Below are 26,340 nucleotides of genomic sequence, written 5' to 3'. Positions count from 1 at the left end.
CAGCTTCTCCCGTTTTCTTATGAATATATTATAAAGGGAACAATTTCTTTTAAAAGTTCCTGAATTACTTTCATTACCTTTTTTCTAGTTTTTAAAAGTACTGTACTTTAAAAAAACAATGCAGCACATTGAATTTTGTTCAGAAAAAATGTCTCCTAAAATGTTTTGAACAATAAGAATATTAAAAAGTTGCCTTTTGTTCTTAATTATAATTTATCTGAAATAAAAAGTGGACATTTAAAGCCCCTATGCAGAATAATGTCACATCTGGAATTCCATGTTAATGGTAGTGCAATAATGCTTTAGGCAGTGTTTGTTTAATAGTTAGCAACAGTGCTTTAATAATTAGGGTCCTATTGAGAGGAAAAATAGGAAAGAACAAAGGGAGGGAAAGAAAGACATAATATAAACCCATACACTGTATCTAATCAGAGTGAATTACTGTTTTCACTCCAGTGTAACATGATTCTACCTTAAAGTGGTTTTTGAATGATAAGCTTACAGTCTGAGCAGGCTAGTATTATTCAAAAGCAGAACTCAGTAATGGATTGCAAAATATACCATCTACCATCTTAAAAACATATAATCTCTCTCTCTATGTATATGTATATCTATATATATATAGATAAGCAGCAGAGGACTAATTTGCTAATTCTAACATCAGGATGATTGATTTACGTACCGAGGAAGGGGATGGTAGAGGTCATAAGGCATGATCTGCTTGTATCCGTCACTGTTAGGAACAATAATGCCAACCCTCTGAGTAGAAGGTACACACAATAAAATAAACACTAAATGATTACATTATACAAATTTTTAATACAAATGCAAAATAACATTAATAATTTGTATCTGTAAAACAACACTAAAACAGTTTTATATCTTTATGCCAGCATATGCTTTAGGATGGGGCAAGTTCTTTGAAAGGGCACCATTTACTATAATTAGTTCTCTGATCCAAGCAGGAAATACCATTGCAAAGGGTGGTGGCAAGAAAACTTGGCACCTCATCATTAACTATGACACAATAAGGTTGTAAATGTTCTTTAATCCCCAAATTATACATCCTATGAGGCCATTATTATTATCATCATTATTCGTGTTACTTCCAGATGCTCGCCAAGCAATTACAGTAACTGTCTCACTTCTGATGAAAGAGAGAGCTATTCAAGCTGGAGAATATGTACTTCAGAATTGACAATACTATGTAACTGCATTAGCTAGGTTTCTTCTCTTGGCAGATCTAGGGATTTCACTAATACCTGGAAAGTAGCCACTTGGGTATTTTATAAGGGGAGGGGGAAACTACCGAACATAGCAGGCAACTATTAGCAAAGGCAAATTTCCTACCAAAATAAAGGTAGGCAGTTAAAATGAGATATTATGAAAAGTGGGTTTTTTTGGTCTATAAAATATTGTACAGTGTTAACTGCTATTGCAGTGATGGTTGTGATTGTCATGGCTTGTTAGTACCTCTAGGACCCTGGGAAACCTGTGAGGTTTAGAGACAGAGTGAATGCTCAGGATCCACAAGACATATCATAGGCTGTGTGGAGGTTCCTGGAGGCCTTTAGGATGCCAGTAAACTACTCTAACCTACTTCACTGATTTCAACTAAAGTCTCCAATTGGTAAGACTGGTGGGTCCCGCCAGAGGCCTTGTTTTCTGGTTTGTGGAGGACTAATGATTCATGGGTTTTGGGTAAGACCGCTAGTGCAACAGTGCCTTCATCAAGAGTGGGAGATGGAGATGCACAGATGTAGATCATGGTAGTGCATAAGTGGAAGATGCTTATTTTGCAACTGATAAATGATAGAAAGCCCCTCTTTGGGGTATTGAAGGAACTCAGGTATTCTATCTGTGCCTCTGGGATAGATGGATGCATATATTTATATATCTATATAATATCGATATATTCAATATAAATATGTTTATCTTTATATTTAAATAAATAAAGACTTCCATTTTTACCCATTCCTCTGATACAAGGTGATAGAGTAGGTTTCTAAAGTATGGCTAGCAAACCCAGGTGTTTGGGTTGAAACGGTGAGCCATGAGTGTAGATCACAAAGATAAAAATAGCACTGGCTGGAGATGATGAGAGGTAAGAAGGAGAGAGAGAGGGATAAAGGAGCCTGCATAGTTTCTGAAGAAATTACTGAAAGGTAAGGGGATACATGAGAGAAGTCAAATTTTGTTATTTAAAAAATGGGAAACAAAGCAATTGAGATGGATATCTATTTCCAGGAGGGCAAGTCATTGGAGTACTAACTTATTTATTTTACATGACTAAATTTTCTGTATTTATTTGTGTGAATAAGTTTTTTATATTCATTGGTGTGAGAAAATTTTCATGATGTGTGTGTGTGTGTGTGTGTGCATGTGTGTGTATTAACCTTCAGTAACAATGTATAAGAAATGAGATGCTGCCTTTTGGGCGTGCTCAAAATCCCACAGTTCTTCACACAAGAATAAAATGAACAGCATTTAACCTTTTCTGTTTTTTGAATTAACCATCCTATTTTTTTCTACCTTCTGACAGATAAGAAATCAGGTGAAAGCTTAATTGTTCCTTATGTTAGAATCATTCTAACAAAAATCTAGTAAGAATCATTCTTGCATCTAGTAATAAAGGGAATTTCTTTTTTCTAAAAGGACCATATTTTAAAGAATGCCAGTCATCTTCCAGAGTCCTTCTAGTAAGTTTGTACATACACTGTTATCTAATAGTAGTCAATTAAGGAATAAATCAAGTTGGCTTTGAAATTATATTTTACATTTCTCTAGTATCTTTATTCATGCTACATCAATTTCTAAATGCAGAAATGCATACCATTGCCTTCTCTCCTGAAAAAATTTATGGCTGTAATTTGTCATCTTCAATATTAGAATAAACTGTTGCAGATCTCTGTCAATTGATTTATCAGCTGATGATATTTAAAATGGAGACAGTAACACTGAAGGAGACAAGCTGAAGTGAAGGAGAATAAAAGGGAGAGTGTACAAAATTCAAGACGTTGAACTTTGCTTTGGACCGATTTAGAAAGTATGTTTTTGTTTGAACAAGGAACTTTAAACCTGGATTCAGCAAAACTATAGCTATATTTGTCTTCTATGACATGGGTCATGGTGAAGACACATAAAGTGACTCTATAGCACCTGTGAAAACAGAAAGCTATCAAAACAATGGTGCTCTGTCCAGTCCTGCTAATACATATTCGTGTGCATAGGCTCAGCTCTCTCTGGGGTTCATGGCATGGCCCTAGCCTTTCACTACACTGTTACTGGGGGAAAGCAAGCTTGCCTGAAGTTAACTTCCTATTGCTTACCTATTGCTTACTTTTTTTTTTCCTTAGGCAAAGCGTGAATCATAAAGAATAATGAAAAAGAATGTAATTTCGGGACTTTAAGAAGTTCTCCCCATATTTAGGTCTCGATGTGGGTGTGTGTGCATGTATGCATGCATTCAGACATGCATCTGAATATGTGGGGTGTGGTGAAGGAGGCAAAAATGATTTTTAAAAATGGTCACAAAGGGAAAAGATAGAAGAAACAGTTGGCTTGGGGGTAAAACTCATTCTCCACTGCCTTCATTATGCTGACCACCACGCACACAGTTCTTACACTGTTTCTCTTACACTGGGCAGTAACATGACTCCATCTAATATCCGCACCATCAGGGGTTGTGGTGGTAAGAAGAGAAGGTGAGCACGAGCAAGTGATCATTCTGGAGTGATGTGCTATAAGTAGAAAAGGCATCCCACCTCATCCTCTCAAAATACATGTCTTACTGAATTGTCCAGTGACAATTCAGGAGAACGATTCAGTGTTATGGCAAGTTTATATAATGAAACATTATGCAGCACATGGACATACTGGTTTTTGAATCATTTTTAATGACAGGGAAAAAGGCTCAAATGTAATGTCAACTAAAAATAACTGAATATGAAATAGAATGTACAACATGATCAATCATACTGAGAAAATATATAGATGGTGTACATAGCTATGCATTTTCCTAACTTATATATGTGTTCATGTGACACATGTATACACACATATGTATACATGCATATATATGTACACACATATATAAAAAACTCTCAACAGTGGTTAGTAATTGGTATTTGGATTATGAGTATTTTTTGCTTTCTTTTTAAATGTTTTTCTGTTTTCTAAGCTTTCTATAATATATTACCTTTTAAAATTACAACAATTAGAATATTCAAGTATGAAAAAATTCAAATCTAAGAAAAAAAGACAGAAACTTTGGAACTATGAAGTGGATGAAATGAGGCCATCAACTCAAATTCCATGCGTCACTTCAAGATTATTGAGTCTGTGCAGAAGTGATCTAAGACGCTACTTTAGAACAGCATCCCCAATGTTAAAAAAAAAAACAAAACAAGCCAAAATTGGGCTCACACTGCTCAGTCGTAGAATATAACTGTTGTGATACATCTCTTTCTACAAGAAAAATCCTAAAGTAGTTAACTCCATGGGCACCTAATTTACCGGGGTTCCGTTCTTTTTTTAAATTAAATTTAATTTTTTTGAGACGGAGTCTCACTCTGTCGCCCAGGCTGGAGTGCAGTGGCGCCATCTCAGCTCACTGCAAACTCCGCCTCCCGGGTTCATGCCATTCTCCTGCCTCAGCCTCCCAAGTAGCTGGGACTACAGGCGCCCGCCACCACGCCCAGCTAATATTTTGTATTTTTAGTAGAGATGGGGTTTCACCTTGTTAGCCAGGATGGTCTCCATCTCCTGACCTCGTGAACTGCCCACCTTGGCCTCCTCACAGGTGTGAGCCACCACACCCGGCCGGTTCTGTTCTTTTTATAATGAAAATGAACCATAAAGAGATCTTTTTATGGTTTCAAGGGTTTCTCTCAGTGAATCTCTCATGACTTCTTGCTTCTTCTCTGGAACTGCAAATCTTCATTTCTGATTTCCTGATAACCAGATGTGCTCTAGGCTTTTCAAGCTCAGTGCATCCCAGACAATTCATTATTTGGCCTTGCTTCTTCTCCTGTTATCACGACCACCATTCAATCATGGCCATTCTCCTATCCACTGTACACTGGGGCTATCTTCACCACTCAGTTCTTCCAGTTGTCATCTCAACACCAGCAATGTTTGCCAAGTAGATCTCCTCCTGACACAAGTTTGGGCACTTTCATACCAGTCTCCTAACAAATCAATCCAGCCTACTCTGCTGCCAAAGCACCTGATACTTCACCTCACTATTTAGAAGCCTCACGTGGTTCCATAATGTCCAGTGAAATTTTTTAGTCAAATGCTCCTTCTCCTAAATTCTTGCCTATTTTCTCTCTTAACATCTAGCCAGAAATTCGCTCTCCTTCTTCTCAACACCCCTAATACTAACTCCTCTCCTCACTTTTAACTGTGTACTGTTGACCCTTTATATCCATGGGTCCTGCGTCCGTGGATTCAACCATAGCCTGAAAATATTTGAAGAAAAAAAATGGATGGTTGCATCTGTACTGAATATCTACAGATGTTTTCTCTCAACATTATTCCCTAAACATTATAGTATAACAATTATTTACATAGCATTTACATTTTATAAGGTATTATACATAATCTAGAGATGGTTTAAAGCACACAGAGGGTGTATATAAGTCACATTCAAATACTACACCACTTTATATATGGAAGGCATTTGAGCATCTGTGGCTTTTGGTATCTGTGGAGGTGGGGGTGGGGTGGGTCCTGGAACCAATCCCCCATGGATACTGAGGGCCAACTCTACTAACTTCTAACTATTTCACAAGTTTTTCTTTAGTTTATCACCATGAGGCAGAAGCTATATTGGTTCTTTACTGCATCTCTTAGGACAGTGTTCTGCACACAGGTGATTAGTAAATAATCATTGAGTGAACTTTTGTCATCAGTGTGCAGATACAAAGGCAAGTAACGCAACCCCATCCAAAATTAAAACAAAAAAGCAAAAACAAGTTTTTAAAAGCTAGTTAGGAAAGGAGGGAAAGAAACTCCCAAACTGCCACTGTTGTGCACATATTCAGTCCCATGTCTTGCCTTTTGTTAGCCCTGCCATCTTTGAGAGAGGGCAATCTGATATGGAGAGTGGTCTGGCAGTTTAGGAAGGCTGTTCAGGCAAGCAGGGGTGATTGGCTGATGTGAGCAGAGAAAGGACAGATTAGTGACTGTGCTTCCATCCTGCTTATGGATACTTAGGTTACCTCTGTATCTTTTCATTGGCTATCTCCCAGATATAACTCTGAAAGCTTTTAAAGAATCTTCTCTTCTCTCTTTCTCATGTGTCTTTCAGATACCATGCTGCTTTGGACAACTCGACCTGCCCTGGATAGTGTGGGGGCCCAGACTCTAGTTAATTCATTTTTGCCTTTGCCATGGCACCAAGCACAGAACCTTTCACAAAATAGGTGACTATATTTTAAAAGATGAACAAAATTGTGTGTAGTAGAAGGGTCTCTTGTATAGAAAATGGTGCTCCATCTTCTCTAGGCAACCTCAGGGCAATAGAAACCAGCCTATTTCTAAGCAACAGTTGAGAAGAGTGCAGGAGAGAAGTAATAAAAAGTTGGAAGACATACAAGCACTTTGCTATTTCGTGAGTAGCAAAGCATGGAGGATCTGGCCATAATGAGGAAAAGGATCACCTGAGAGGCTGGGAGTTGGAAGGTCAGTACTCCTCTCTGCTACTTTCTTTCTATGTAACCTTGAGTACCTTACATCAAGGTTTGGTCATCTGCAAAAACTAAGTACTGGATGAGATCAGAAGTTTTAAGACGAAGTAAGAGTAGTTGCCTGGAAACCCATGCTATTGGACTCTATCTTACCTGCCCTTTCCTAGTGGATGCTGAGAGTAGAACTCAGAGCTTACTGGGCCACAGCTTGAAAACCATTGAACTAAGATAATTCTCTCAAAATTTCTCCTCCTGTAACACTTCATGACTTCTTAAAACACAGAGAGTTTCCCTAACATTTACAGAGGCAAGGTGGGATCCCACAAATCAGAAAATATTCTATAATTAGGTCCCATTTTTAAAAAACCATAAACTAAGCAGCAACATTCATTTATCTGGGCTTCCACTGAAATCAGATCCAAAGGAGTCTGCTTTATGCAGATCTGAAAAGTTTTTTAGATACAAATTCATTTTCTTTAATAAACTAAATACTGAAGAGTTTTAATAATTTGGATCAAATCATTGAATACTTCCCCACATCTACATTTCTGGGGTTAAATATTCTAGGTATTAATGAATGTAATTTCTGAACTGCTTTTGAATAAGTGGGACTAATATTTCCTTGGTCTTTGTTTACTTCTTTCTGTACTGACGGATTTAGCCATTGTTTGATTTGAGTAAACATCAGTATTTACACTTACATGAAAGAGGCTTGCCTAACCCTGGTATGTGGTCAATTCAAACACCCAGACTTGGCATTGGTATGGTTAGTAGTTCTGTGCTGGCTGTGCTGTTCTATGTTGGGTTGGAACCAGATCTCATAGGTTGTTGAAGGCATCATGCAGAACAAGGATGACTGTGGGATTTGATGGCATGAAGGCTGCACCAGGCATGAGGTTGCCTGCCTTTATGCCTATCTTTATGTAGAGATGCTGTAGAACTGGAAGAACTTAGATCCACATCCCAATTTGCTTTTGCCAAGTGGCCCTAACACTTAACCTCTCTGAGCTTCAGTTTTTTCATCTGTAAAATATAGGTGACAATCCCTGGCCCACTAACCTAGGGATTGTAAAACTAAATAAGATAACGGATGTGAAGGCACCTTATAAACTTCAAACAGAAGTGACATTGGGCAAGTTGTTTTACCAGTCTGTTTCTAAATTCAATCATGATAGCTGATGTTTGGTGACTGCTTGGCACCTTACTAAGGACTTTACATATGTTATCTTATTAATTCTCACAGTTACTCTCTGACAAGAATATTATATTCATTTTACAGATGGCAAAACTCAGGCCTAGATAAGAAGTTACTTAGCTAGTAAAGTCTTTTGGCTACAAACTGACGGACAGAAGTTAAAAATAAGGATGGAAACAATACCTACTCTATTAACTCACAGGCCAATTAAAAGAATTACACAAATAATTACACTTTTAAAAACTTTAAAGTGTACTATAAGAAGTGATATTACTATTAGGAATGTTCTGGCTTTGTAGTACATTGAATTTCCCAGATAATTGAGTTATAGTTGATTATGTGATTGTCTGATGATGTGTGGTGTATCTATAAGCATGGGAAGGGTATGATCATGCATTCTAAGAAGCACCCTAACTTTGTATCATTGATCTCATTATGAATAATACATGAATGTGGAAATGAGATTTTATGGGTATTTTTTCTTATTGTTTACTTATTAGCTGCACAAAATAGTATACTTCAATGAGGTTGATCAAAAGGTAAGAAGTTGTTACTTTTCTAAATCATTTACTTGCTGTAGTAAAACTAAAGACCTCCATAATTAAGAAAACATTTCATTATACAGTAATTGCTAAATAAGTCAACCACTTCTTGTCCTTACACTGAGTTTTTTTTTGGAGACACCTGGCCTAAATCCCATGTAAATTAAATGGCAATGTCTCACAGCTGGTAAAGTAGAGGTTATTAGACACCTGTAAACTGAGACTTCAGGAGTTGCCAATTGTCTTAATTTCTTGTGATCATTATATTTAAAAAATCTGATAAATGTGATTTACTCTCAAGATCATATTTTCCTAGGACTTACAGGTCCTGTTGTTAAAACACAAATAGAGAACCATCTTTCTAGACCCATATAGAATTCTAGAGCTCCATCTTTTCCTTTCATGGATGAGAAAGCTGATTTCTGGAGAGCTTAAGAGTTTCTCTCAGCTAACATCAACATCATCATAACCGTGATCTTAGTCAGTATATAGCTGCTGCAGCTAACATTTATTGAGTCCTTATCATGAGTCAGGCACTCTGCTAAGCTCTTTAAATGTATTATGCCATGTATTCCTCATGACAACCTTATGAGGTAAGTATTGTTATTATCCTCACTTCACAGGATGAAAAATCTGAGGCTTAGTGGGAATAAGGAATTTGCCAAAGGCTACTCAACTAGTAAGTGGCAGAGCCAGGGTCTCAAGCCAGGACGTTTTATGCCAAAGTTCCCACTCCTAAACATCAGGCTATATTTCCATTGACTCGTTGGTCACCAAGTTAGTGTGAGAATCAGGATTTTTACACGCCTACTACACATAACACTTGTTCTAATGCAGGGCATTTCTTTACAGTTGCATTAGAATTTAATGGAGACCTTTTTTTTGGTTCCTGGCCAGAGATAATTTATGCAATTTACTGTGAAACTAAATGGAGCTGGACAAGAAAAAAAAAAGTTCACTTGAACTTGCCAAGAATTGCCACTTGGGGTATACAAGTTTGGGCATTTGCTTAGGACTGTTGCTCTGAATTCCTTGAGGGAACGGGGAATCTGGATGCAGCTTCAGCTAGAAACAGATTTGTTTGCTAATAATTGTGGCCCGTGATAGTGTGATGAGTGAGAGCTTTTTTCACTTGTCCACCTCTTGCCAATTTAAGCCCCCTTCATTACTGCCTTGGAGGGAAAACTAAAGGTCTGTGCCAAAAAAAAAAAAAAATCTGCAAAGGTGGTTCTCTGATTGTCTCACAAAGTGTAACTTGCACAATTTCCTTAACTGTCTCACCGTCTCACAGACTAAGATACGTAAGGCTAACTGTTGTATATTTTACATCTAAAGCTGCTTTGAAAACATCAAGGTGTTTATTAGCTGAATTCATGCTATGCCTTTTTAGTTGTTGCTGAACCACAGGCTTATAGTTGGAGGATTTCTGGCCACATGATGGACCTGACCTTTCACCCAAGAGGTAAAAATGCCACACATCATTGCACAAATTCCAAAAAAATTTCCACTGGCGTAAGACAGAAGCTTTGATTATACCATGGTAAGCACAAGAGAGGATTTTACATTTGACTAGATCCTAAATGTCTTAGTCACATGGGAAAGCACACAGAACATACTGTTAAATGTATGAAGCAGAAAACAAACATGTGCTAGATCCCTGACGTGCGGGAGGGTATGTCTCTGGACTTCTGGGAATGCCCACTGGGATTACCAGTGGAACATGTAATACACTTTGTAGAGAGCATATGATGGGCTTAGTGATGTCATAGCTCTGAGTTACTAATGAAAAACCTTATTAATTTTAGCTAAAAGTCATTAAATCTTTATACTTTATTTTCTCTTCACTTCCCTTGTAAGGATTAAATTTTGGCTCCCAGTTTGAGACCACTTTTGGCCAGGAAACAAAGCGTTTTATCACTTCAGAAAAATAACTGTGTAAATGACACCAGCAAAGAGCAACAAAGCCCTCTTGGGATGAAACTGCTGGGCAGCCAGCATGGCTCAATTGTTGGTCTTATAGTCCGGTGGACTTCAATTCCTACCTCAGCACAATGTCGAGTTACTATGGGTCATGGATATTCAGGCTTGCTTTTAGAAGAATGAAAACCAAGAATACCAAATTATTCAATGCCAAGTATCTACTGTATAAAGTATGATCTCAATTATGTTATAAGCTATAGACAAGACTGGAAAGAAATACAGCAAAAGCATTAACTGAGGTTATCTGCAGGCTTTGGGGATTAGTAGTGAGTTCATTGTTTTCATTACAGTCTTTTAACTTATCAACATTTCTAAGTTAGCATTTAGAATCAGCAAAAAAGCCATGAAAACATAAAAATTATTTTGAAGAGTATAGGCGAGATGTCAACAATCTCTTCAGCCTCAAGAACTAGTAGACGAACTAATCCACCACCATGGAAGCCAGTGGATGTTGTCAGGGAGTGTAAGAAGGAGGAACAAAAAATGAGATGAGAAAGTAAAGAAAGAAGATGGTGGGAACAAAAGCAAAAGAGAATGAGAACCAAGAAATAGACAGACGTGTGGAGTGAGATATTCCTGAGACCCCTCCATGCCACTGGTTGCCTGTTCTCTGCTGATTTGAGGCAATTCCTAGAAGTTGTTCATGTATTTAGGAAGCTGTTGTAAACTTCCTAAAACTAAAATAATGACTGATATTTATAGTCACTGAGTTTGAAGTTGGAAGGGACCATGGACACAATCACATGCAGTGACTAGAAACATCCTGGTCATTGGGAGGCTTTATATTGTGTAAAAGACCAAAATATATAGACCAAATGCTGATGATATTTATGATTTTAGTTGATTGGTTCAAATGTTTAATGCTTACCTATTATAAAGCAAAATAACGAGAATAGGGAAGCTATTTTGGTAAACACAAAAAGTGGATATCAGGGATTATGGCTACTGGTAGCTGTATCTAGTTTATTTCTTCTTTGTTTTGGTTTTAGATATGTAGTAATGAGAAAATTCTTATTATCACGGAGAGTGTTTGGTAATGAAAACTGTTTTTACAGCTTACCTTGCAATATTAGGATAGTTATTTTTCCAACTAGACATAACTGAGGAACTTAATGATGAGAGCAAAAGCATTTACTTCGGTAGTACAACACTAAAAATTGTGATAATTTTTATAATTTAACTTAGTGTGAATCAGTTAAAATTAATTGTTTAACATGTTTGAATATATTTTTTGTGAATTATTATTTAAAAATACTTTAAAATCTATAAAACAAAATTTAATTTAAGAAAACTGTGAAACAACAGGCTCTGTGGGCACAGTTTGAACACCATTAATTTAACAACAAATGACCCTCTCTTCCCATTTTGTGGGTGAGAAAATGGAAGCCCAGAAGGGTAAAGTAATAAATATAAGGTTATAGACTTAATTGTTTAATGCAGTTTTTGCTGTCAATGACACTTGCAAGCCTTGATAGGGAATAAAGTTGGCTGTCTAACTGGGACTTTTCTTTTTAAATTTATTTTTTATTTTTTATTTTTTTCCTTCTCCTTTCTTACTACAAGGGACTCTACTTTTAAATACTAAAATAGGTAAAAATCCTACTGTGATTCAGGAAAAATGAATAAATATCTCAGTGGCTAGGTATAATAAATTTCTTTTGAAATTAAAAATATGTGACTTTATACCAAGAATGTTGGTTTTCCCTTTTGGGAATTTCTAAATTTGGACACGAAAGTGTTGGTTGAATGTCATTGTTCACTCTTGATTTTACTATTAGACCATTAAATCTGAGTGAGAAAACAGCTTCCTGAGGGTTTGATTCTGCAATGTCTGATGGAGGAGCCGATCTATTTTATGGAGTCTCTTCTATCTACTTGTCTTAGGTCATCACTTCTCATTTTCTCTTAGAATTCAGAAGGGTTGCTTTGATTACAGGTATGCAAAAGGGTTCAATGAATTTCACGGCAATTTCTGAAGTATCTTAACCTCAGAGTAGCATACTTAAATTTTCGGAAGCAGCTGTCCCTTAGACCTTTCCTACTGCTAAGTCTTAATTTTCTCAGCTTTGTCTAATTACTTCTTCAATAAAAAAAGCAGCCTCCTGACATTTGCCTATTTTTTCTTTTTCCTTTTCTCACTTATCTTTCTTTGTGTCTTTCTTTTTTAAATAGCCACCTGTCCCAACATTTACTCATGTGCTGTATTAAATGTTTTAAAATAACACTGGACATAGAAAAGGCATAAATTGCATAGGCAGACTTCTTTCACTGTAGAATGGCCTTTTGCTTTGGGTAATAAGAAATAGGCCAAAAAAGTTTCTCCAACAGACAAGAGTGGGTAAAAATCAGAGGCAAGAAAGACTGAGTAAACATTATTATAAACATTTCTTTCAAATTGTTAACAAAATGCTTTTATTTCACACAACTCTCTTCCATGGCCATCTCTTAACTGACATTTTTTTTCTTAATGGAAAAAAGCTTTATGAAGTTGTGGGAAGTGAAATTGTCATTTCTCCTAGAAATACACGTACAAATTTTCATGGAAATGTGTAAAAGACTTTCAAGGTCTCTCTAGGGCTGACTTGACCTGTCTGAATTAGGATAACTGTGCCTTTCATACACTGGTCTTCCTATTACAGTTATGCATAAAAATGTATAAGTAGAATAATTTTAAAATGCAATCAAATTGCATGGGTTATAACTGTCTTGGCTAAAAAATTTCAAACCCTTAAGATTTCCAAAATAAAGAAATCCAAGCACAATTTCAACACCTTATTCAGTTTTCATATTGTATCCAATTTTTAATATATAATTTTCTGATGTAATATGATGCTAAATTAAACTTCACCTCAATTTTACAGTTATAAAATATCTGTTCTTTTTGTTCTTTTAATGAAAACCTGTTATTCTGAGTTCACTTTTATGAGGTAGGGAATATGGTTCCTGTGAATTAATTAATAACAGCAATTTCATATCACATGTAGAACTTAGCATTCATAAATGTAAAGATAAAAGAGTACAGGAACATACACCTTAAGAAATTAACAGCAGAAAACAAAAACTAAAATTGCATTGCTTATCACCTCAAAATAGCATGATTTGCATCAACATTGCCCAAGTCATATTTTAATGAGTTGAAGCTTTCTTTTTATACATACATCATTAGTATAGTATGATTTTAAAAAATAACATTGAGATGTTTCTCAAAAATCCAAGGAGTTTGAAAATGAATCTTTGTCTTTTGGTATTCCTGATTGCTTTTGTAGGGGAATACTTTTCTTATATTCTCTCTCATAAGTTGAGGACGAGTAAGCTATGCTATACTAAAGAGAATCACCAGCAAGTGTTGTGACTGCAAAGGCAAATGTTACAGCCGTGAAAAGATTCTTGACCTGCACTTCCATGACTACTCTTCACCTGAGATAATTCATTCATCAGGCAGATTCTTGACCCTGCAGATAATCTGAGGGCTAACTGTAGTTTCCAAGAAGCAAATAATCATGTGTGAAAGTGTCAAGTGCCTGTTTAAAGCTTCTACTTTCAAAGACCTTTTAAGAACCTGACTACTGAGAATAAGTTCTTTCTCTTTAGCAAAGACTGAGTATGTTCAAAGGCAGCAGAACTGTTCTAAGGCTGGTTTTGACTCTATGTAATCAGTGTGGACAGGCTAGAAGGGATCAGCTGTAGGCCTGAAATATGGTCTGCTCTGATCTTGTCCCTGATCGGGAATAGAGATAAAATAGAAAAAATCCTGAGAACATTGTGTCATCACATTGGTTAAGAACGCTGAGTGGTCCATTGGCCTGGACCTTGTTAAGGAAAGAAACAAGGAAACAGAATGAAAGGAAATCAGAAGAGAAAATGACTCTGAAGAGTACGTCACCTGCTGCTTTATGAGAGGGAAGTCTGTAGACTCTGAGATGGCCTCGCATAGCAGCAAGAGCAAGGAGCATGGGTACTAATAATACATGATTAGTAATGGACACTGGACAGCAACACTATTTATGTTTAATTTCATTTTATTTTTAATTGAAATGTTTCATTTTAATTTAAATAACCTATTTGGAACTTGAGTTATGTTTATGACAAATGAACTAGCAAATTTGACTGACCTGGCTGGACAAGGATCCAAGTTGCACTCCTGAAGCTTGGGTTTGGGTTTGATGTTCTCTGGGTAATAGTGACAGTATTGGTCAGCAACCACACGGTTGCTCCTCAGATCGTAGCACTCAGCCGATGTCAGCTGATAACCTGTAGTATCAAACCATCCAGGCAAGTTTAAACATACATGCCAATGCAATATATTTCTTTATGCATTTCGGCCAGCTCACATCAATGGAAATTATTCCCCAATGCCTTAGTCATTTCCGGGAAAAAAAGACACATAATTGGAAGGCTCATTAATTTTTGCAGACCTCAAGTACTGTGCTTTTCTCAAGTAATCCACTCAAATCTTAATAATTACATTATATAATTAGGCTTGAACTACTTAAGGGCCCAGCCAGATAATAAGACTGTGGTAAGAACTGTTCTTGTGATTTCTTTTATATGATCTAAAAATATAATGCAGAATTCTGTACCTAAAAAAGATCATCAGGATTTACCAACCATCTTATACAAGAATGCTAAATTGCCTCCTTAGTACCTGGGGCGCTAGGGAGAATAAACTCCCAAATAAATAAACAAAATAAATCCCACATTGCTCGCCTTGCACATGGGGGGCCAGCACAGGCTCAGGTCCCACCAGCTGCCTGGGAACATTATTTTTGCCCAAATTCAACCTGAGTGGGTTGAGTAAATGGACCATTGAGATTCCAACAGTAGACATCACGAATCCTGTTTCCCTGCAGAATTAATAAAAATACCTCCCTGTTACTGTTCCATTTTTGTTATATTCAAAATCTTCTGTCATTCTCTTTAAAAACTCTCTAGCAAATATTTCTTAGCCTCCGCCGACAAATTGTCACTGTTTAAAGAAGCCTCTCTTAAAAAAAAGTATTGTTGAGTAATACTGAATTCTTTTCATATGTTTTATCTTTTTATTGTCCTGTGGATTTCTGGTAGGGTGGTGATCAAGACTTAGATTCTTGGGGTGAAAAATAAATGTGCATAGAGAATTTTTTAAAATTAGGCTGTTTATATCATTCTTACCCTAATCAATCTGCCAAATATATTATCCCTAGCAGGTGGGTTGAATGCGGTTATTGCTAAATATATATTAGGAAGCAAGATTTAAATCATTAAGGGACTTGCAAAAGATTTTAGGAAATCAGAAGGCGGTTTATGAGCCAGATTTCCTGGCTTAAGGCTGTGTTCTCAGACCACCCACAAAAATTAATTGTTCATTAAAGACCCTAAAAAAAAGGCCTTTTAAAATTTGACTATAAAGATGAAAAGCATGAAAAGTCATGAAAGCAATGGATAAGAACACTTTTTCCATCTAATATTTGTTTTATAAAAAAATCGAGTAGCAAAATGACATTTTAAGTAAGTAAATGTACTTTTACTTTTCAATTACATTGTACTCTAAAAGCATCTAATTTTATAACAGGCTAATCATTTTATAATTTTCCAGATAATAATTTCTACACAGGGACAGAATTTATCATGTAGTAAAATACAGGAACAATGCAGTAAATTATTAATCTGAGATGATTATTTTTCAAAATCAAAATTTGTCAGCCTAAACCTGTTGCTTTGAAGCTATTATAGCATGTATAAAATGAAGGGTTAGAGCAAAAATGAAGGAAATGACCAAAATCATCAGATAATCATGTTTTCTAAAGTTTTATAAGGTATTTGGAGTAGCAATTTTTACACTAAGCAAAATGTCCAACCAGTTACATCTGGAACCAGAAACAGAGAAGGAACTTAGAGATCATTTCTTCAGTAATTTTCAAGCTGGAAACTTCAGTAGATTTCAAAATAAAGTGGAAGGACAGCTGGTCTCCACATCCCTCACATCTTCACTCAGAACAGTCTTCCTTTTATCCTGGCTTCATAGTTAAGGTTTCCTTTGAAGCAAGATTTGATACCCAGAAACATCTGAAAACCACTGATAGTTCTACTTCTTCATTTCAATGTGAGGAAAATGAGGCCCAAAGAAGTAAGATACGTGTGAATCTAACGTCAATGTCCTTATTATGTAATGAACTATTATCAAGGTTGCTGACACCATACTCTAATAGCAGCTCTATGTGTGCATATAATTGAAATGCTATTTCTCACAAAGCATGGTTTTCATTTTTAAAAAAGAAAAAAAACCCGTAGATTCTTTCCTTGAAACTATTTCCTATGCTAGTCATTAGTAAAAATATCAAAATAATGTATTCCCATGGAACATCAAAGTAATTGACAGTTCATTTTTAAACAAAGCAATTTTCTCTTTCTTTCTTTCTTTCTTTCTTTCTTTCTTTCTTTCTTTCTTTCTTTCTTTCTCTTGCTTGCTTGCTTGCTTGCTTGCTTTTTTTTTGAGACAGGGTCTTGCTCTGTCACCCAGGCTGGAGTGCAGTGGCATGATCTTGGCTCACTGCAACCTCTGCCTTCTGGTTTCAAGCGATTCTCATGCCTCAGCCTCCCAAATAGCTGGGATTACAGGCTTGCGCCACCACACCCAGCTAATTTTTGTATATTTAGTAGAGATGCGGGATTTCACCATGTTGGCCAGACTGGTCTTGAACTCCTGGCCTCAAGCCATCCTTCTGCCTTGGCTTCCCAAAGTGCTGGGATTACAGGCGTGAGCCACTGCGCCTGGCCAGCTAAATGATTTTCTATCCATAACAGATGGAACAACTAGAAACACTCATTCTATTGAAATGCTTAAAATGTTGAATTGCCAGTTTTTTATCAACTGAGTAAAAGTACTTCATGGCACTTCTACTGACTTCTTTTAAGCTAAAAGCCAACATTGCTCCATAGAACCACATTTTTCAGTGGTTTGTTTACATTGTGTAGGTAGAAACAACATAGGTAAAGATGAATTACATCATACAATGTTTTCCAAAAATTTATGGGTAATCATTTGTCTCCATTTTGAGGTACTATCATTTTATATTTTGTCAAATTAATATAGTGATGCTTCTGTGGATTAGCTAAAGTTAGCCAATTAACTGGCTTCTATGAAACCAGAGCTAGAATTTATTTGATGTGCTAATTTTCAAAAGAACAGACATACAATTTTATATCCATTACATTAGAAACATGATAATCCACAAACACTGACTCAGTTGGCAATGAATCTAAAATATTCACACACTGATTGTTATCCTTCTGGAAAGAATTTGGTAATGTGTGCCAATAGCCACAAAAATTCTGAAATTCCTTGATCTAAAAATCTCACTCCTGAGTATTTATACCAAGAAAATAATTTGAAAGGAGAAAAATACTTAGGTATTAAGTTATTCATTGCATTATAAAAGCATAAAAGTTAAAGGAACTAAATGATTTGCTGTAGGGAAATGTCTAAATAAATTATTGGGAAATCATTCAATGCAATTATTATGTAAACACTATAATTATGATGAGCAGAAAATGAGAAAAAATAACCTTTTGTAGTAACACAAAAGCCTCTTCTGGTAACACAAAATGCTGTTCGTGTTACCAATATGATGGAACAGAGACAGGAGTTTATTTTGTGCCTTTTCAGGAGAGATGCATTTTAATGAATAAATAAAACAAACGGCATTTCTTTTAATGCATGGATGATGGGGTGGAGTTGAAAAATAACTGAGCCTAAGTCTATAATGCAGAGATTTTTTTTCCTGGTAGCAAACTATTTTCTCTAATTAAGTAAGCCTGACAAACACTCTTTAATTGATTGCTGAATATGACTTTACTTCAACCACATGAGTAGTTTATATGTAAGTGAATGGACCTGCCTGCTTCAGGACCAAACTGCTGCCACATTAGAATATTTCTAGCTCTGGCCTTCCACAAAATCAAGGGGAGAAGTAAAGACTGTTTACTCGGTCGGGCACGGTGGCTCACGCCTGTAAGCCCAGCACTTTGGGTGGGTGGATCACGAGGTCAGGAGATCAAGACCATCCTGGCTAACACGGTGAAACCCCGTCTCTACCAAAAATACAAAAAATTAGCCGGGCGTGGTGGCGGGCACCTGTAGTCCCAGCTACTCGGGAGGCTGAAGCGGGAGAATGGCGTGAACCCGGGAGGTGGAGCTTGCAGTGAGCCGAGATCGCGCCACTGCGCTCCAGCCTGGGCGACAGAGCGAGACTCTGGCGCCCCCCCCCCCAAAAAAGACCGTTTCCTCTAATGGGACTCTACAGACAGAAAATGTCTTTGGCATCTTGGCGGAGGTATCTGCCTTACAGGAGGGCCTCGAGATTCCACTCTGTTCAGAAGAAAGGATCTGGTCCACCACAGCACAAAATTTCTTCCACGCTGAAGTAATTCTACTCTTATAATACCCAAGTATTTCCTCACAGAAGCCAACAGTTTCTAGACTAAGTGAACACCATTACCTCCTCCACAGGTTGCTGAGCAAGGAAAGAAATCCGTCTCCCTCCATCGGTGGATGATGGGTTGATAGAAGATGAACTGGACTGTACTGTCAGCGGAGCCCGAGTTACGAATCTGCAGGAGTCAACAGGAAAGTAGAAGTAACGTGACGGTGCGGTGCTTTCTGGTCCCTTGCAGCTTCGAACAAAAGTATATGGCAGTACTGATGGTTTCAGGCTGTGTGAGAGACTGCACTGCGGGAGAAGTGGCAATGGCAGTATCATTTATCCTACCATTTTACCAGTGAATGGTCCTTGAATAAGCTTTCACTATCATTATCTTCTCAGTTCTGTTGCCACAGAACAAGGGAGAGCAATATCTCAATTTGTGATTTCACTATCATCTTATTCCAAGCCAGTATTCCCTTTCCGTCCTTTATTTCCAACCTCTTTGGCATAATAGATAAAATTATGTGGATTTTAAAATGTAGATTCAGAAATAGACAATTTGTTCTAAGAAAATTATATACTGTAGAAAATAAAAGATACTGGTTTTGGTTAAGAAAAAAGACGAGTTAAAGAATTAAATAACACCTCTCATTCAGAGACACATATTGGGCTTCTTGTGAATTTAGTGATTCACATATTTGAGTGTGCAAAGTTACCAACTAGATGCTTGCTAAAATGCAAATATCTGGGCCCATGCCCAGAGAACTAGGTAATTCAAATGTTGATGGTTTAAGAATCAAACTGAAAAACACAAATTTATGTTATAAAAACAATTACTTAAAAACAATTTATTTACTTTTAAATAAAACTGGTGCTTAATGGAAATTACAACTTCTTTTTTTTTTTAAAAGGGGTATGTGAGAGACAAGTCCTTAGTGGTTCTTAAGAGTACAAGGTTGAGAAAACATAAACTGAAGAGAAGGAAAAAGTACCTTATGTCAACAATTTCATGAAGACAGAATGATACAACATTCAGACTGTTGGGTAAGTTTTTTTTTTTTTTTTGAGACGGAGTTCACTCTTTCACCAGGCTGAGGCAGTGGCATGATCTCAGCTCACTGCAGCCCCCCCCGTCACCCATTCCCCCCCCCCCGCTACTCACGCCCCCCCCCCGGCTAATTTTTGTATTTTAGTAGAGATGGGTTTCACGTGTTAGCCAGGATGGTCTCGATCTCCTGACCTTGTATCCCCCCTCGCCTCCAATGCTGGATTACAGGCTGAGCCACCGCCCCGGTAAGTTTGTACTACTTATTATAAGGAGGTTCTAAGGACAATTGAGAGGATTACTTCTTACTCTACATTACAACAATTAGAGAAGTATCAGAGTCCAACTGAACCACCTGCCCTAAGTCTTTGTTAAGTGTTTTTAAGTCTTAGCATTTTTCTTTTCTTTTTACTTTTTTTTTTTTTTTTTTTTTTGCGATGGAGTCTCGCTCTGTCGCCCAGGCTGGAGTGCAGTGGCACGATCTTGGCTCACCTCAAGTTCTGCCTCCCGGGTTCACGCCATTCTTCTGCCTCAGCCTCCTGAGTAGCTGGGACTACGGGCGCCTGACACCACGCCCGGCTAATTTTTTGTATTTTTAGTAGAGACAGGGTTTCACAGTGTTAGCCAGGATGATCTCGATCTCCTGACCTCGTGATCCGCCCGCCTTGGCCTCCCAAAGTGCTGGGATTACAGGCGTGAGCCACTGCGCCTGGCCAAGTCTTACCATTTTCTTAATTGCCTGTAATGTAGGATAAATTGGTGGATTTGGCCTTCAGATTATTTTAAAGATAGCCCTATTTCTGTGCTACTTAATTTAACAAGTGGATTAAACATCTAGGATGCAGGGGGAAAATAAGAATATTGAAGAAACAGGGCCAAGAAAAAGTGATGGATGCTAAACTCTACATCAGTTTTTGGAGTTTAGATGGGAATATGGAAATGTTTCTCAGAAAGTCTGAGAGAGGTGGAAAGAAGGAAGAGAGAAACTCTACAGAATGTCTCATATTATCCTGGGATTTTGACCTATAGAGCATTTACGTATTTTCTAATTAGAATAAACAGTGATACCATTCCCTACTTTAAAACAAAAACAGCTGAAGCAATACAGTGTCTTTCACAAAAAAGGAGCACTGCCTATAGATTTCTATTTCTCATTTCTATGTGTCAGATACAGGGGTACCTAATTGCTTGCTTAGGGATGTAGTATTAATCACATTCCTTGGAAAGTTCTTTTTTTTTTTTCTTTTTTTTTAAGCTCACAAAAGCCTCTAGCTCTCTTGGGATGTGTGGTTATCACACTGGAAAGCTATAAGAAAAAAACTTTCATTTAAACACAAGATTGATGAAAAATAAAAGACCAGAGCATTTGTGTGGATTCAAAGAGATGAGGTTTTTTGTTTGTTTGTTTTTGTTTTTTGCTTTTTTTGTTTGTTTTTGCAGGTGTTCTTTTTGGAATGCTAACCTGAGTCCTGGGAAGTAAGGGAAAAAAATCTTAGCTTCTTACAGCCAATGTGAGGAGGATACAGCATCATAATACTTGGAGAAACTCTGTTCTAGAAAGCTTCAGTTTGACACATTTGGTTTAGGGAGTTAAACACATCTGGTATATGTAATTTTGACCTCCTTATGTTAATAAAAAAGAGTATTTGAACCAAGCTCTTCTTCCTATAATCACAATGTTTCAGTGTTTCTAATTCAACATAATGATTTCTCACACTAACGTGAAAAGACAAGACAAAAACTTTTCCATAGCAATTGACTGCACTGTCATGACAGAGCTGGAGGGCCATAGAAATGTTATGGGGGGTTATGGTTGAGCTTTAATTCCATGTAAAATTCAAGGAATCAAGGAGATAGTATAAGCACATGAAGACATCATTAAACACACAAAGGCTTTTCCAGATAAAGCACTGTCAAAGCATCTTTTCCTTTCTCATGGTCAAAAGGCAATTTGTGAGTTTTGGGATTTTCCCTAAGTTTCTTTCTCTCACCGATGTAGAAGCTGTTGCCTCAGATGGGCCGGCAAGGGGGCTGGCAGTCAGGGGTCCCCCCAACCTGGCTTAGCTGTTCAGTCGCTGCTCTCATGAGGACAGGGAGGCAAAAGGAAGTCACAGGTGAGCCACTACTGTGTACCTCTGAGCTGGGATCCACAGTGTTATGTGACTTGGTCACACTGCTCTCAGAGCGACAGGGTTGTCATGACTTTGGAAAGCTTGGAAACAGTGAACATACATCAGTATGCCTGCTAGGGAGAGAATAACATGGAAAACTGGTAAATCTGTTTATTAAATGTGTCAGTCTACTAGACTCAATTTTGGGCTGTTCTGGTAGTTGACAGAGATACTGTATCCTCAGGAACTGCTGTTAAGACTATTTTAAAATGCTTTTGTTTGGGCTTGAAAAGATATGCAACAATAATAAAATCTTTCTTATAGCAGTTATATATCTATAAATACCTAATTTTGAAATAATTGTTATCTTATCATCTTTCTCTTTCACATTCTGAAAACTCCATGGAGGCAGGTACATTTATCCTGCTCATCACTTTTCAGTGTCATCTACAATGTCTGGCGCATAGTAGGTATCCAAACAATGGCTGAATAAATGAATGAATGAATGAACAAACAACTGAATTATATACCTTTCAGGTACTTTTGAAATTTCTAACTATTGCTTGTGATAAATTAGTAGATGAGTCATTATCTTTTTATATACATCTGCCAGTTTCCTTGAAGATGTTACTGATCACTTGATTTTATCATCAAATGATAAAATTCATAAACGGAAAAAATATTATTACAAAACAATGTTTATCCAAGAGCACTTTGTTTTGAGATGGAGTCTCGCTCTGTCACCCAGGGTGGAGTGAAGTGGTGTGATCTCAGCTCACTGCAACCTCCGTCTCCCGGGTTCAAGCGATTCTCCTGCCTCAACCTCCCGAGTAGCTGGGATTACAGGTGTCCACCACCATGCCCAGCTAATTTTTTGTATTTTTAGTAGAGACGAGGTTTTGCCACGTTGGCAAGGCAGGTCTCAAACTCCTGCTCTCAGGTGATCCACCTGCCTCGGCCTCCCAAAGTGTTGGGATTACAGGCATGAGCCACCACACCCAACCCCAAGAGCACTTTCTACACTCCTTGGAAGGCTGTCTTTTTAGGTAGGCAGTATAGTGAAGAGGGCTTGCCAAAATGCTACTTACTATGGGAATGAAACAGATTCAGTTGTCTCACTGTTTAAAATACCTGATAATTTTAACAGTTGGAAATGCTAAGATTAGGCATTACTAGATTAAAAATGATTTAAAAAAATGTTAGTATCCAACTTTACCTCTGTACTTCTTATAGAGTTTTCTAGTTTTTCTAGAACTCCAGACCTCCATATTGGAAAATAGTGCAGTTCAGCCCATAGGCCCCTAGCTCAGAGTTTTTTTTTTTCTTTTTCAGAGAAATGGGGTCTCACTAAGTTGCCCAGGCTAGTCTCAAACTCCTGAGCTCAAGCAGTCCTCCTGCCTCAGCTCCCAAAAGTGCTGGGATTACAGGCATGAGCCACTGTGCCCAACCTACCTAGGCAAGGGTTAGGATTAATGCTGCCCCCAACCCTTCAGTAGGGCAGTAGATCAGAGATGCTTCTCTGGAAACAACAGGTATAATGTTGTCTAAAGAACAAAGAGGGTGGCAAAGACTTGTCAGGAAGGATATACTGAGTGGCAAAGCAGACTGAAGCCTACTTGAAGGACTGTCCCAGTGGTCAGATGGAGGAGGAGGACAGGAAACCAATGACCAGAGCTGAGCTTAATATTGTGGTGGTGGGGAGCGAGGCAGGATTGGGCAGGGATATGCAACTCTCAAGAGTGAAAGAAAGATGAGGAACCAGTTCTCTGTCTCTGCATCCTAAACCTAGCTGCGTGATGGGCAAAACAATGTGTGAAATCTAACAAGAAATGCAGTATATTCTGATTAGCTCAGTTCTAAATGCTTGGCATCTATCAGCAAAAGGGGCATATTGGCAGAGTCACTACCTCTAAAAGTTGGGTAGGAAGATGAACCAGTACTTACTATTCACTTCTTTTCTTTCCTACAGTTGATTTAAACTTTTCCTCTCAAGAACACATAGCTTAGGACAATGGTTTTCCCTTTTATAAGCATGGGTTGACTGAAAAGGGGAGACTGTCTAGAAACAGGCTGGGTGTGAGGGCGAAACCAATCTGGGATTAAATGTTGGCCAAAGCTCAGCCTCCAGTGCATAAAGGAATTGTTTACAGATGCTCCTCAACTTACAATGGGGTTATATCCTGATAAACTCATCATAAGTTGAAAATATTATAAGTTGAAAATGCATTTAACACACCTCACTTACCAAACATCCCAGCTTCCCCACACTTACCTTAAATGTGCTCAGAACACCTATGCCAGGCTACAGCTGGACAAAATCATCTAACACAAAGCATGTTTTATAATAAAGTGTTGATCTGAAATTGACACCCTAACATTACAATTAAAAGAACTAGAAAAGCAAGAGCAAACACATTCAAAAGCTAGCAGAAGGCTAGAAATAACTAAAATCAGAGCAGAACTGAAGGAAATAGAGACACAAAAAACCCTTCAAAAATTAATGAATCCAGGAGCTGGTTTTTTGAAAAGATCAACAAAATTGATAGAACGCTAGCAAGACTAATAAAGAAGAAAAGAGAGAAGAATCAAATAGATGCAATAAAAAATGAAAAAGGGGATATCACCACCGATCCCACAGAAATACAATCTACCATCAGAGAATACTACAAACACCTCTATGCAAATAAACTAGAAAATCTAGAAGAAATGGATAAATTCCTTGACAAATACACCCTCCCAAGACTAAACCAGGAAGAAGTTGAATCTCTGAATAGACCAATAACAGGTTCTGAAATTGTAGCAATAATCAATAGCTTACCAACCAAAAAGAGTCCAGGACCTGATGGATTCACAGGCAAATTCTACCAGAGGTACAAGGAGGAACTGGTACCATTCCTTCTGAAACTATTCCAATCGATAGAAAAAGAGGGAATCCTCCCTAACACATTTTATGAAGCCAGCATCATCCTGACACCAAAGCCTGGCAGAGACATAACCAAAAAAGAGAATTTCAGACCAATATCCTTGATGAACATTGATGCGAAAATCCTCAATACTGGCAAACCGAATCCAGCAGCACATCAAAATGCTTATACACCACGATCAAGTGGGCTTCATCCCTGGGATGCAAGGCTGGTTCAACATATGCAAAACAATAAACGTAATCCAGCATATAAACAGAACCAAAGACAAAAACCACATGATTATCTCAATAGATGCAGAAAAGGCCTTTGACAAAATTCAACAACCCTTCATGCTAAAAACTCTCAATAAATTAGGTATTGATCAGACGTATCTCAAAATAATAAGAGCTATCTATGACAAACCCACAGCCAATATCATACTGAATGGGCAAAAACTGGAAGCATTCCCTTTGAAAACTGGCACAAGACAGGGATGCTCTCCCTCACCCCTCCTATTCAACATAGTGCTGGAAGTTCTGGCCCGGGCAATCAGGCAGGAGAAGGAAATAAAGGGTATTCAATTAGGAAAAGAGGAAGTCAAATTGTCCCTGTTTGCAGATGACATGATTGTATATCTAGAAAACCCCATCGTCTCAGCCCAAAATCTCCTTAAGCTGATTAGCAACTTCAGCAAAGTCTCAGGATACAAAATCAATGTACAAAAATCACAAGCATTCCTGTACACCAATCACAGACAAACAGAGAGCCAAATCATGAGTGAACTCCCATTCACAATTGCTTCAAAGAGAATAAAATACCTAGGAATCCAACTTACAAGGGATGTGAAGGACCTCTTCAAGGAGAACTACAAACCACTGCTCAACAAAATAAAAGAGGATACAAACAAATGGAAGAACATTCCATGCTCATGGGTTGGAAGAATCAATATCATGAAAATGGCCATACTGCCCAAGGTAATTTATAGATTCCATGCCATCCCCATCAAGCTGCCAATGACTTTCTTCACAGAATTGGAAAAAACTACTTTAAAGTTCATATGGAACCAAAAAAGAGCCCACATCGCCAAGTCAATCCTAAGCCAAAAGAACAAAGCTGGAGGCATCACGCTACCTGACTTTAAACTATACTACAAGGCTACAGTAACCAAAACAGCATGGTACTGGTACCACAACAGAGACATAGATCAATGGAACAGAACAGAGCCCTCAGAAATGATGCTGCATATCTACAACCATCTGATCTTTGACAAACCTGACAAAAACAAGAAATGGGGAAAGGATTCCCTATCTAATAAATGGTGCTGGGAAAACTGGCTAGCCATATGTAGAAAGCTGAAACTGGATCCCTTCCTTACACCTTATACAAAAATTAATTCAAGATGGATTAAAGACTTAAATGTTAGACCTAAAACCATTAAAATCCCACAAGAAAACCTAGGCAATACCATTC

General features: G+C 37.6%; 1 protein-coding gene across 1 annotated transcript in view; it reads right to left on the bottom strand.

Moving 5' to 3' along the window:
• The window catches only part of ADAMTSL1 (ADAMTS like 1), a 445,880-nt gene that overhangs the window by 234,714 nt on the left and 184,826 nt on the right, over positions 1–26,340 (bottom strand). The window contains exons 8-10 of the mRNA XM_003260400.2: positions 18,887–18,998; positions 14,522–14,660; positions 683–733 (exon numbers count right to left, since the gene is read on the bottom strand). Of these exons, the coding sequence (XP_003260448.2) occupies positions 683–733; positions 14,522–14,660; positions 18,887–18,998 (302 nt within the window). The remainder of the gene's footprint in view (positions 1–682; positions 734–14,521; positions 14,661–18,886; positions 18,999–26,340) is intronic.

Source organism: Nomascus leucogenys, chromosome 1a (genome assembly GCF_006542625.1).
Source record: "Nomascus leucogenys isolate Asia chromosome 1a, Asia_NLE_v1, whole genome shotgun sequence".
NCBI classification, from domain to species: domain Eukaryota; kingdom Metazoa; phylum Chordata; class Mammalia; order Primates; family Hylobatidae; genus Nomascus; species Nomascus leucogenys.
This window is presented reverse-complemented; position numbering and strand designations above follow the sequence as displayed.